Below are 14,732 nucleotides of genomic sequence, written 5' to 3' on the forward strand. Positions count from 1 at the left end.
GAAAGAAAAAGGAAACAAAGCTTTTGTAAATAGGGATGGGTGGAGGGTTCGAATGGAAGGAAGGGCAATAGGAAAAAAAATAAGAACCCAGAAATATCATGTACAGGTACAAATTCCCAATGATGAACATGATCATAATGTATACCTAAAATGTACCAATAAACTGATGGGGGGAAAAAAGTAAATGAGAAGCATATTGTACCCTGAGCAGTAATAATAGGTATTAAACAAAGTAAGTTTTATTCAAATGAAAGAGTAGAAAATTAAGTTTATATATAAAATACTTCATATGCTAAAGGATGAAAACAATTATTTTTCCAGATGAGTGTTCAGCCTTTGACAAGAAAGATTAATTCTTGCAAACCCCAGTTATCATTAACATCAGAAGGTCATATTTGCAAATTCAAGCACACTTTTGGTTTTATATTAAACAGATATTTTTACTTGAGAAAACATCCCTCCTGGGATGTACTTTCTTAAAATTACCAAAAGAAATTAAATAGTTCATTTTTAGTCTCATTAGTTTGAACTAAAAGCAGTTTTGGCTAGTGAAAGAAAGTTCAGTTCTTTTATGGTTGGTTACTTTTGAAATGTTTTTCTTCTCCTGGATGATACATTAATCCTGATTTGGAGCTCTCTTCTAGATTCTTGCACCAGTGATTGAGGCACTGGTGAGAAAAAGGAAAAGAACTGGTTTTAACTTCTTTACTAGGTGTTATGGCTTATCTATAGGTGTCCCCCCAAAGCCTCATACAGTCATAGGTGAGGCTTTTTGGAGGTGGATATATCTAGGGTGTCTGGTGCTGAGATTAAGGATGTGATGGTGCGTTTAAAGGTATGATGCTAGGATTAAGGGTGCCCTAACCTAGTTGTGAGTGTTACCCACCCTAAGGGAGGGTAGCCTGGATGGAATGTAAGAGACAGAAATGGGGCTGCTGCTGCTGCTTGCTACTGCTGCTTCTGTTGCTGCTGCTTGCTTGTCTTTTGCTGCTTCCTGTCTGCTCTGTGATGCCCCTCTACCATGCTACCCTGCCTTGGAGACAGCCAATTATGGATTGAAATCTCAACAAACTGTAAGCCAAAAGAAACCTTTCCTCCTTTATTTTTGGGTGTTGGCCATTTTGTCTCAACTAAGACACTAGGAAATAAAGTAAGCCTAATAGATAGAAGCTATGTAATTACAATTCGAAAATGATAACCTTGGCACTTATATCAAGCCAAAACTAAGTTCAGTTCTTGTCAAATAACCATGAATTAATGTTCTTAGCACTTTGTTTGAAGACTCCAATTTGTGGTTCAAGGCAAGGGAATTATTGAAAGGTGGATCGCTATAAATTTAGGTTTGTCCTAGAATATAGAAGAAACTAAGAAGTCCCTTTAAACTGTAAAACAACTTTTCTATGCAAAGTTCTGACTATACATACCATGATTAAGCCTAGACTTTTAAGAAGTTTTATGGCTATCCTTCGTATCATTCATGCTTCCTTATAGTTGGGGTAAATCCACACCTAACAGTAATTTTATGGGGAGAGTTATGGAAAGATGTTGTTTAGCCAATCACAATATTACATAGTTCAGTTTAGGTTTCTATGTGGAAGAACTCAAACATAAGGATTTTTAGGTCACTTCAAGTTGCTTATTTGAGTCAATGTGAAAGCAAACCTCTTAGCCTCCTTGGTAAGATCTTACAGTAAATTTTCCCGAAAAGTCGGCTATATTCCTATTTATTCGAAAGTATTTCTGGATAATAACATCTAGAATGGGCTAATATTATTATTCAATCATTGATGTCAATTATAGATAACACTATCAAAATGGTGGAACAGGAGACCCTGACATTTCTTTCGATAAAGAGCAGTGTCTGGCAGCTACTAATGAGTGAAAATAACTCTGGAAAACATCAGGAGTTCACTTAAAAATCTGTAGCCATACAATGGAAGAAACAAACCAAGAGTCATCACATGACAGGAGTACGAAGGCCTGTTTCTTTTTGCCTGCATTGTCCTATCACCTAAGTTAGCATGGCTCAAATTTAATCAAGATGAAAGATGTGTGTGCTAAAAAATGGAAGAATTATGTAAGAAATTGAAGAAGATATAAATAAATGGAAACATATCCTGTGTTTTTGGATTAGAAGAATCAATATTGTTAAAACTTCTGTACTACCCAAAGCAATCTACAAAATTACAGCGGCATCTTTCTCAAATAGAAAGAACAATCATAAAATTTGTGTGGAACCACAACAGATCCTGAATAGCTAAAGCAATTCACAGAAAGAAAACAAAATTGATGGTATCACACTACCTGATTTTAACTCATATCACAAACTTATAATAATAAAATCAGTATGGAATTAGCATAAAAGAGGCAGAATAGCAGAACTTAACTTACATCATAACAAAACAATCAATTCACAATGAATAGAAGAACTAACCTAAAAACTGAAACAATAAAATCGCTAGAAGAAATAGGGAAAAAGCTTCTTGACATTGGTCTCGGAAATGACATTTTAACATGACACTAAAAGTGTAAGCAATAAAAGCAAAAATGAAGAAGTGGGGTGTTATCAAACCGAAAAGCTCCTGCATGACAAAGGAAACAATCAACAAAATGAAAAGGTAACTTATAGCGTGGGAGAAAATATTTGCAAGCCATATACAGTGGTACCTTGGTTCACGATCTTAACTCACTCCACGATTCTGGGGAAGATGGCCACTTTCACGTTCCTGTGGGGAAGATGGCTGCGGTCATGTTCATCATCTGATGTGGAGTTCATGAATGGAAGCAAAATTTTGCCACTTTGGTTCATGAGATAAACTGGTATCAAGCAGAAGCATTTGTGAGCCAATGTATTATTGTATTTGACCCAGCAATCTCTCTTCTGTGTATATGTGTACTCCCATGTATACTTCAGCATTGCCCATAATATCCAAGATATAGAAACAATGAGAATGATTGTGTAAGGATAAATGGATTGAGAAATTATGAGACACATACATACAGACAGGAACACACACACACACACGATTATTATTCAGTTTTTTATTTTGGTATTTTTGAGATAGGGTCTCACTATGCAATCCAAGCTGAACTTGAACTTGCTATGCAGCCTTGGTGGGCCGTAAACTCACAATCTTCCTGGCTCAGTGTCCCAAGAGCTGAGATTTCAGGTATGTGCCACCATGCTCAGCCTAAACTCTGTTATTTGCAACAAAATTTATGAAATTGGAAGATATCATATTAAGTGAAATGAGATAGATCCAGAAAAATATTGCATGATCTCTATTATAAGGGGAATCTTAAAAAAAATAACAACCTCAAATACATTGAAAGAGAATAGAACAGTGGTTAACAAACAGAGAAAGGGAGTAGGGAGAAATGATGAGATGTAGCCAAAGAATACAAAGTGAGTGTGGTAGTTAACTGATTGTGTCAATTTGAGTAAGAAATGGGTGTGGCTGAAGGGATTTACTGAAGACAGAAGACCCTCCATAGATGTGAATGGAACCAACAGATAGGCTCATAGCCAGAATGGAATACAAGAGAAACAAGGAAGACTTGCTTCAGTTTCTTCAGGGGAGCTCCAGCTTTCACCTTCACCTTGGAAGTCATGTCCTGGCTTCCAGAGCAGTGTCTGCAGCTTCCAGCACAGACCCTTTGACCTTCTGGTAGGGACTTGCACAGAACACTATAGAGAGCTCCAAGATTTCTACCTTTGGCTGGATCCTTCAGATCTTGCACTTTAATACCTGACTCTGTGAGTGGCCACTGTAAGCTAATGTTGTAAATCCTTACATATTTATATATCTTGCATTAAATCTGTTTCTCTAGTAAGCACTGACTGATATAGACAGTTATATATGATGAATAAATCTAGAAATCTAAAGTGCAGCATAAGTACTATAGCATAAGTACTATTGTACTGTGTACTAGAAAATTTTCTGAGAGTGTAGATTTTAGGTGCTTTTACCAGTGAAAAGGGAAAATGTGAGTTGATGGATATGCTAAATTGCTTATCTGTGGTAATCATTTCACTATGTATATCAAAACATGTTTTACAGCCTAAATTTTTTTCATTGTTTATTGGTACTTTTTAGGTATACAGTACAGTTACATTCATCATGATGTATCTTGGTTCTAATTTTTTCCCCATCCCCCTGCCCTTCCTTTACCCTATCCACCCTTCCCTATTTACAAAGACTTTGTTTCCATTTTTTCCTTTTCTCATATTTTTTTCTTTTCCCTTCTTTCCTTTCCCCTCCCCTTCCTACTTTCCCTACTCCTTTAGCTCTTTTCTTCCTATTTCACATTATCAATTATACAATCTGAACCTTATTTATACTTAAGCTTTTCACACCAGAGAAAACCATTTGGTACTTACACATTACACCCTAAATTTTTACAACAAAATAAATAATATGCGAAAACAATATAAAATACAAAAAATATTCCTTTGTGAGATAATTTGCATCTTAAATGTCCCCCAAAGACCCATGTCTTAAAGACTTCGTCCCCAAGGTGGTGCTATGGAGATGTTGTAGAACCTTTAAGAAGTGGGATCTAGTAGGAGATTATTAGATCGCTGAAGGAGGGAAATGAGATCTCAGTCTCTTTTTCTTCCTTTTGCTTGCTGACCATGAGGTGAGCAGTTTTGCTCTATCACATACCCATGTTATGGTAATAGTGCCTCACCACAGGTCCAAAACAATGGGTCAACTGATCAAACCTAGAACTTCCTAAACTGTGAGCGAAAAGTAAACCTTCTCTCTGTATAAATTTGATACCTAAGATATTTTGTTACAGTCGTAGAAAATTAACACATAAGTGGAAAAAGACATTGCTCTGATGCTGTAGTCTTTGTCAATGTCTCTGTCACTGTCTAAGTAATATTGATTGTGGCGATTCCTCTGGATTTCCAGTAATACTGCATCTCAAATAAACATTCATGACCAAAGGGGTTAGCAACTAATTTGATGGGGTTATCGTTGGAAAATAGTATAGGCTATGTTACTGAAACAATGAAAGGACAACATTCACAAAGTCACCAGAGTCATAAAGATAAAAATATTGAGCATTGGGTTCTACAGGTTAATATTAAAGAATTAGATTTATTCCCCACCCCCGAAGAGTAAGGGAGTTCTTTATGGGTTTCATATACATAGGCTTTGAATTACAAAAGTTTGCATTTAAGAATTTCCTTGACAATCATACGCACTTTATCATTCATGACAGTTGCAATAGGTGAGGCTGTAGAGGCCACCCATCCAATTTGAATGGAATGGATCTCAATTTAGAATAGACTAATAGACATAATTTTATGTAAACTACAGGAGAATTTATAATGAGCAATAGCAGTAATAGAACAGATATTTTTCAATCACTTCCTCAAAAAGCTAAAATGTAATCTCAAATCTCTCAAAAATATTTTAAAAAGATGCTCATTAAATCTCAGAAAACTACATAGATCTATACCTTTGATTTGGTCATTTCTCTGCACAATTGTGCACAATTAATAAAACACTTTAGTTGTAAAAGTCACAACAGAGATGACTGTTTAAATCTCTTGGATTCATAAAAGTGTTTCTTTACCTAGTACTTTCCTGTATTGAAATAAGGAAAGGATGTCAAAGAAGATAAAGACTTTATATAGTTCCTGACTGTGGTACCTACCACATTTGTACTTAACAGGTCACTGTTACCACATTTTACCATTTTAGAATGCTTGATATTATTCAATGAACAAATATATAATTTATAGCAAACTATATATTATATTTTGATTTAGGAATTAAACCATGATAAAATTTGTAAAATAAACAAAGTTCAACCCCCATAATTGTAACTTACAGCACATTACTCAGGCGTTTTAGTTGTTAAAAGTACATGGACAGCCAGGGATTTAGCTCAGTGGTTCGGTGGCCTGCCTTGCAAGCGTAAGGACCTGAGTTCAATCTCCGGTACCAAAAAAAAAAAAAAAAAAAAACAATGTATATGACTAGTTATGCACAGAAAACAAAGCAACTGAGAATAACACAGAATCAACTAAACAAACAGTGTAACCTTAGAACTCATGAACTTAAAAAAAGATCACCTATGAGATGACATAGTACTTTTGCTAAAGACAAAGGCAGCTTATAACCTATGATTTTATTATTTCTGTAAGAAGCAGCTGAATGCTTCACATAAGATTAGGTACCAACTCACAGCACCATGTGTCATAAGTATTTGTCCAAGGGAAACTCATAACTGTGTTATGTCCCCGTAAAGCCTCATAAACCCATAAATGGGGCATTTTGGAGGTGACTGGATATAATGTGTATGAATGTGGATTAAGTGTATGATACTGGAATTAAGGGTGTGTGATAATGGATTAGTACAACTATTATCATAGTTCTGATTGTGGGTAACGGGAAGCTCCACCCTGGACGTGGGTGGCACAACCCAAAAGGCTTATAGCCTGCATGGAATATAAGGGGACAGAAGGAAAGTGGGCTCCCAGCTTGCTGCTGTTGCCTTCTGCTTGTTTTGCCATGAACTGTTTTTCCTCTGTAATGTTGCTCTGCTATGTCATTCTGCTTTGTAGCCAGCCAACTATAGACTGAAACCTCCACAAACTGTGAGCTGAAATAAACCTTTCCTCATTTAACTTGTGGGCATTGGGTATTTTGTCTCAGCAATGAGAAAATTAATTAAGACACGTTGTATTGGAAAAAATTCAGGATTTGGAATTAGAATACTTTGAGATCAAGTTCTGTCCATTTCTTGCTATAGGATTTTCGATAAGTTTCTAAACATTTCTTAATCTCAGTTCTTCAGTTATAAAAATGAGGTTAGTATTAATAATGTGTATTGGGCCCAGGTACCAAAAAAAAAAGTCTACCTATTGTTACAGTTGTGAAGGTAAACAACTGGGGGATAGCATATGAAAGTGTTTTATAACAAGATACACAAGTGTTCAATGATCGAACTTTTTTTTTGGTATCAGGGATTGAACTTGGGACCTTGCGCTTGCAAGGCAAGTGGTGGCACCACTAAGCTAAATCCTTGGCCCAATAGAACTCTTTTTTAAAAGTCTGGAATTGGAGACTGCTTCACAAAAAGTAACCTCTTTCTGATGTGCTGCTATACCTAAATTTAAATTTTTCTGCTTAGCAAACTAAGGCTCAGATATGAATTTTTTCATTGTAGATTTATTTCAAACTAGGTTAAAATTTGATAAATCTGTGATTTCTATTAGAGTTTGGGCTTCTTAATACCAAAATAAGAGCTATTATCACTTGTGACTGCTATAAGTAAATGTCTTCAGAAAGGCTGATAGCTGAAGATGGTCCAGTCAATTTTCTAGTCATCAGCAGGAGGAGGTAAGGGTGTTCCCTGTGTTAGGATATCTTTGGAATGGAACTATTTTCTTTTGTAATGATGGATCTGGGCCTACTTTGTTTTTCTTTCCAACAAAAATGCTTTCCTATGAATTTGGGATTCTAGGAAAGAACCCAGTCCTGAATAATCTAACTGGGCGAAAATTCAGAAACTTTGCTTTCTCACTCTGCTCCCCCCCTCAGTGCCTTTCTATGCCCTTATTCAGCCTCATTTATCCCAAGTACAGTTTGTGATAACTATTACAAGTCCCTAGTAAAAATTTCTGCCAACTATTCCTTTATTTGGAACAGCATTTAATATCTACTCTTTGGAATTAGCAACATGAGCAAATGTTCATGGCACAGAAGCAGTTATAGCATCTGGTGCAGACAAAGTATAGGGCTGTTAGTGAAGATACATAATATAAAAATTTGCAGCTCTTCACACAAAGTCTCAAGATAACCCCATGATGCGATGGGAGAATGATGGAAAGGAAACATTCTGCTTCCTTGGTTTTCTTTCAGGCCTACCACATACACATATAGGCTTATCTCTATATATGTTTTTTTTTCTTCTTCTAGTGTTCTTAAACTATCCTAAAACACAACAAGTATAAGACACTAAATAACACTGAATATGAATAGAAGGTAGAGAAAGGTGAGTTGTTCATTTATTGAATGAAAAGGTTGAACTCAACCAAAACATCACATTTATAGCACTGGTTATTATGTTTCCCAATTTACCTGACTAGTTTTAAGTCATGGTGTCACAAGGCTAGTAAGGCGCCTCCAAGGTGCCATCAATCCTATCTAAGTTACCCATGTTTGCTAAATAAATCTGACCATACCTCCCTTCAGGAGGCATGTAAAATATTGACAGACTGATGGAATCTTTCTGGACACAATTCACTATACAGCACATTGGTTGTGTTAGTATAGTTCTTATAGTGTTTGCTCTGTTGGTTGAGAAAAGACTTCTTTCTGAGCCCACTTACCTCGATTATCATCCTCATTATCTTCCCAGGGTTCTTCATTTGCTAACAGTGGGTTCTGGGACTCATTCATGGACCTCATAGGGAAGGAGTGTCCATCACCAGGGCTGGTGAGGAGAAGAAGGTAGTGAATATTGCAGCTATATAGCCTTTTATGAAAGTAATAACCCTCTTAGAAACAGCAGAGGGATCCTTAGAAATATTTAGTCTTAATGTCAAAAGCCATGATGAAATAGGCTCTTATGATAGCTTCATTTAGCTGCTGTATTGTTCTCCATTTCCATATCTGCATTAGTGTTGATTGTGTTTGTAAGAACTTGCTTTCCCCAATGCCCAGTATAGTAATATGTGCATATGGCAAGCTTCATGAGTATCATTTAGTGATATGATCCCAATTATATCCTGCTGTCTTACTGTTTTGATTCTAAATTTTCAGGGAAGATGAGCAAACTCAGAATCATTGAATACAGTGGAGATAAGCTTCTGTGAATTGGCGATAATGTCCAAGTGCCCTATTATTCATTTGGCTTGTATAGCAGAAAGGAAGTAGGGGAAAGACCCAGAGTGAGTTTTTTATAGAGGACAGATTAGCACTTGTTCAAATGTGGGCCTACTTTGTGGCTTTCCATGATAAATTAAGGTTACTTCCTTGATTATTTCTGGCCATTAACAGATTGGATGCACTGGAAGGAACTGCAGTGGTCCTGGCTATACAGGGTTATAGTTTGAACATTTTCATCTATATATCTGAATGCATTCCAAAGTTAAACCTGACTTTTGGATTATTCATCTGATATTACGTATGTCTTTCCTCTTCTACATGAATGTGCTTAATTGAACATTAATAGATTTTAGTTATAGTTTTCTATAGAGAATTTAAGGATACTGTTTACAAGTGAATATTCTATTATATTTGTTTTTATTTTGTTTCTTGAGTCTCCTGTGGCACAAAAAGACTCACTTTAGATCTTCCTTTGATGTGGTGATTGCATATAAATAATTACACATATATGTGTGTGAACAGGGTGTAGATAATTGCTGGTAATAGCTATTAATCAACATCACCCAATGATATTGATTTGTCTTGTGATTTATACCCTGGATAGTAGAGTATATCACATTTTATGCAATTAAGCCTATAAAACACTAACTGGTACAGGGGAAGTATCAGTGCAATGCGTGAAGGGGAGGAGAAAGTTTTCCGTAATTACCATCTAACCTCTGCAAAGCTTTCTCAAATAAGTGAAGATGAATGAATCTCTGTATGAGACCGGATCTAAAGGGATGCAAAAATGGCTGTAAAGAAGCTGTGTTCCAGTGGTAGTTTAGTTGATGGTGGAATCAGAGGACACAAGATTGTTTAGCTCAATTCATTTCTCATTCACTGCTTTCCCTGCATTCTTGTTGCAGTCATAAGAATTATTTATAATCTGTAAATTAACCTGTTTGTTCTTGCTTTTATTTTTCCTTCATAAAAGTAATATTAGTATTTAACTCCAAATATGAAAAATAGAGAAAAGAAAAATAATTTCAGAGACTGTAGCCCTTACACCTTTTAGGAGTTTTTGGTATATTTCTCCTGTTGTTCTTCTGTATATATTTGTTCATATTTCCTATCAGTATACATGCCGTTTTGGATTTTACATTATTCATTTAAAATACAGTGAGCATTTTCCCTTACTGTAACATAATCTTTATAACCACTATTGACTACATAATATTCCATCTTATCTTTATATATTTTTATTCACTCATTCTTATATTGGATATTTAAGTAAAGACAGTCTTTACTGACCTAGAAATGGAATAGCTTCATGATTTGTTTTTACTAACTGAGAAATGAAAAACTTGGAGAATGAACTGTCATACTGATAAGGAAATAATGCACAACAGGGCAGGCCTTTGCCCTCCCCAATGTTTTTGCCATAAAATGTTCTGTTGAGCAATGTAACTGTGCTGAGTGATGCTTTTGCCCAGTGTATCAAAATGTTCTGTTCAAGCAATGTAACTGTGCTGCATGATGTTTCTACCTCAGATTTCAAGAATGTTCTGTTAACTCCACCCTCAAGGAGCATGCTCACCCAGTAGGTGGGCCCACCCCCTACTCCACAGATCTCTACATAAGGCTGTTTCCATTTCTGTTCAGGGCTTAGATTTCAGAGTATGAACTCCTATGAGCCCATCAACGTAATAAAATTTCCGTTCATCTCTCTGAGGGCTGTTCAACTTCTTTACCTCAAGAGACCTTTGGATAGCCATAACACTTGGCTTAACTCAGAACTGTGACACTTGGCTATAATGATGACTGTCACATTTTGCTGCAACAATATTAGACCTGCTGCATACTAATAAAAGTTGAATTTTTTGCTTCAAGGTGTAGTCCAGCATCAACCTCTTTCAATGGTAATAATTACCTACCTGGACCCAATAGGTATTAACCAGAACTTCTTATTATCTCCAAACACCTGCTGGATATTTTTGATGAAGCCAAGGTTGAATCCATTTTTTTCTGGGCCACTAGTAAACACTGGAGTGCAGAAGGCCTCTAGGTCAGGGCAGGAGAGTTGAAGAAAAGAGGAAAAAAGCAAAACAGGAACAAATTTCAGCATAGTCATGATTTTACAATTCTCCACGAATGTGACTTGGTTTTATATCTTTTTGCTGTGTTATTATAGGCTCCTCAGTCTCAGTTATCACTAAACTACATAATAAAAAGTAGTTCAATATCATAATAAAACATAAATTTATTCAATATAAAGAATTACTGTTCTTATTTTTAAAAAGGCAAGAGAAACACATTGACAGTAGAAATAATTAAGCAGCCATAGGAATGGTATGTATTTGTACTGCTGGATTTAAGGAGTGAAGGAACAGATTTAACAGCACTTTATTTGAATCTAAGTGGCAACAACAGCCAAATGGTCTCCATCTGTAAAGCTGGGACCAAAGTAATGGCACATAAAGAGATGGTAATGACATTGATTTGGTTTTGAAACATTTCAGAAATGAAAATGTTCATACAAAAGCCTGCAATATAAGAAACTGAGTTTTACTTCTGATAAAATTTCAATGGATGAGCTATAATCACCTCAATGAGTATGTGGAATTGGGTTACACTAATGCACATTATTTTTACACGCACATTTATCCCATTAAGCAAACACTTTCACTGTTGGACTCCTCTGTATCTGACCATTTTCCATTTGTTCTTTCCTTTTCAGACCCTGTTATCACAAAGCTTTAAGTACTTTTCTACTTTGTAAGTCATCTCTAAGCCAAAAGGGCTAATTTGCCACCCTACTAACCAAGTGCTATATAGCTATTTGATTTAGAAAACGGGTGCAAATAGTTTCACATGTGCCTGTGTTATTGGCAAATGAATTCTAAAAGTATAGTGGCTTTTGTACCAAACATTTCATGCTTTTGCATCAAATCTCTCCTGGTTAGACAGTCAGCATTGAAAAGTTTCTCCTCACTCCTTGTGTACTGATTTATAGACAATTTAAATATTTGTTTCACTAAAGATGAAACAATTGCTGCACTGGAGTCCAGCAGAGATATACTATTCCAGATAACAAGCCTAGAGAATTGAATAATCGACAGCAAATATGTTTATTTCTTGGACTTATTTTCTAGAGACTTACATGTTCAATGTGTTTATCTCATTTCTAGTCCCTACACAGTTTCTTCATGAATGTAGATATTCTAGGAGATGATTCTTTTTAAGACTTCTGAGTTCTCATTATTGATTTGGATTATTTCTCAGGATTCTGTCTGGGGATGTGCTCAATAAAATAGATTCTTCTACCTTTATTGACCTGCATGCCTTTCTTTTAATGTTCCCTTCTCTGTTGATTCTTCCCTTCTCTATTGTTGCTTTTCATTTCATCCTTTGAGTACCTTTTAGAAATCTGATTTGTGAAACTAGGGAGCTACTACTCTGTACAGATTATGGAAATCACACTTGTTTTTTGGTACCGGGGATCAAACTCAGGACTTTGCACCTGTGAGGCAGGCGAGAGCACCACTGAGCTAAATCCCCGGCCCTCTGTACAGATTATAAACAGCATTCACTAATGTTCTCGTAAGTCTGTAAGCTTCATTCACTATATATATTTTCATCTATCTCAGTTTTCAGGCAAAGAGATGTCACACAGTTAAAATATTTCATTAGAAATTTTTTCTCTTACTTGGGAACAGTCCGCAGGTCAATCTAATATACATCAATATGTTTTTCCCTACTCTTAATATTCATTCTTACCTAAGGTAGTTTTGTTTCTGCTGACAAGCCAACAATGGTAACCAAATAGAATCACAAGGCTGACAAAAAACATGCAGGCCACAAAGAGGAGAAAAAGGACATGGAACTTAGAGCGAACACTGGGCAATTCCCCCTAGAAAAGAAATAATAAACAAACAAAATAAAAGATTAAAGTGGTAAAGCTTAACTAATTTTTCTATATAGGTTTGCATGTGTATAAAACATTAGCTATAATTTTAAAATAAATTTTGTAAAATTTTTACATTGTTCTGTCTGTTGATGATATCTCATTATGGATATGATCTTAGCCTACAAAGTCTAAAATGGACCCTTACTTAAGTGCAGTTCAGTATAAAATAGGATATGTAATGTACCAATTAGAAAAGGATGATATGAAAAGTATATACCAAGGTCATAGTGAAATAAAGCCTGCATTTCACTTGGTTGGAAAATTATGAATCATTGGTTAGAAATGATCTTGAGGTCATATAGCTCATTTTCTTGGCTGGTTATTCTGGAATTCTTTATATGTCATATTTCCTTGGAAATGTCACAGTGATGAATGCAGAAATTTAAAACACATAGACAGAATTTTTAAATGTCCTACCTAAAGTCATGATCTAATTTTAAAGCTGCTGCAAATTTTATATGTTTTTTTTATAACTAAAGTGAAATGTGCTGTGGTATTACATCCTGTATAATAGCTGTTTAGACAGTAAAAATCAAGCAGAATATTACAGTCAACTGTAAAAGTAGATGGTTAGAGATTTTTACAGTAATTAGAACCTTATTTTCCATATTGCATGAGCTTTTAAAACTTGTAATTCTAGAACAAAATGAATGTTCAAAGGTTCTTTACTGTGTATAGAATGTAATAAATATTTTGTCTTCTGAAGAGAATTTTAGAAAACATTTTCAATTTTCAAGCAGTTGAAAGAATAACTACTAATTCCTCCTTTCCAATCATCAGTGTTTTAGCATGATGAATTACTCTGAACTATTTCCAAGTGTTCTGCAGTAATAAAATTAAAAGTTATTCTTAAGTGAAGTGGACTTTAACTTCCTAATGATGCTTTTCTCCAGTTTTAGAGTAGAAAGTTAATGTGTGGGAACACTTGACAAGGTTAGATTGTAAAGGTTCTTCTATAAGAGGACATTTTAATACATTTTTATGTAAGACAATATTGGGAATCTTCCAGGGTATATATGTTTGAAGGATGAAGATGAGGGGAAGTAAATGAGTCAGATGCTTTCAGCTGAGGGGGAAAGCTAGGTGAAATTTCTGTGTATGTGGGTGGGGGGCGCAGGGCAGTCTGGGAAACAGCTACCTCAAGGATTTTAGAAACCTTTATCTGAAACTGTCCGTTTGATACTGCTTTACAGTGGTTTTGTCTTCACTGAAATTTTGCTTTCATAATTTGCACCTTTTTAGTAGTTTATAAAAACATTCACTATTCACATTAATTTTACTTATTTTTCACATTTAAGTGGGCAATAGGAAATGGCTGGGCAAGTGGGACTGATACAATAAAGTCAGTCCACATCTTGTGTAGCTGGAAGCTATTTTCCCTTCTAATTACTATTTCAGAACTTCTAATTACTAAAGCATATCTATAATGTTGTCCCTTAATAGTGTTCTTAATATGAAAAATTTTCTGTTCAAAGAGGGCGACAGCCCTGTGTTCAAAAATACTTTCTCAGGAGATAACCAAACTAAATTACTGAAGCAATAATCATCAGAGTCAGTTCAGAAAAGTATTAATAGAATAATGCTATTATCAGGGTTCTGAAATAATTCATAGCCTCTGTTAGGAGATTCACGGCCCTGGTGTGGTAAGTAAAGATCAATCTCCTATAAAATTAGCAATTTTTCACATTGAGAGGAAAGAAACAATCTCATGGTATTCTGAATTCTTTATCCCAAAAGAGGCAAAGCTTCTCCACAGTAGGACCACAAAGGGCAGCAGAACATGCTGCAGTGTGCAAGATCACTGGGCTTAGGGTCAGACTTAGGTTCAAGTCCTGACTTTGAAATTTATAAGCTAGCTGATCTTGGGAAAGTCACTTGACCATTATGAGTCTCAGCTTTATCATCTTTGAATGAGAGGAATAATTTTTCTT

The 14,732-nt window shown here is 35.5% G+C and overlaps 1 protein-coding gene across 1 annotated transcript in view; it reads right to left on the minus strand.

The window, feature by feature from the left end:
- The window catches only part of Zdhhc15 (zinc finger DHHC-type palmitoyltransferase 15), a 129,981-nt gene that overhangs the window by 16,318 nt on the left and 98,931 nt on the right, over positions 1-14,732 (minus strand). Inside the window, exons 8-10 of the mRNA XM_010631276.2 lie at positions 12,612-12,744; positions 10,769-10,895; positions 8,354-8,457 (exon numbers count right to left, since the gene is read on the minus strand). Coding sequence (XP_010629578.1) covers positions 8,354-8,457; positions 10,769-10,895; positions 12,612-12,744 — 364 coding nt within the window. The remainder of the gene's footprint in view (positions 1-8,353; positions 8,458-10,768; positions 10,896-12,611; positions 12,745-14,732) is intronic.

This window comes from Fukomys damarensis, unplaced genomic scaffold (genome assembly GCF_012274545.1).
Source record: "Fukomys damarensis isolate Sample0158 unplaced genomic scaffold, DMR_v1.0_HiC HiC_scaffold_39, whole genome shotgun sequence".
NCBI classification, from domain to species: domain Eukaryota; kingdom Metazoa; phylum Chordata; class Mammalia; order Rodentia; family Bathyergidae; genus Fukomys; species Fukomys damarensis.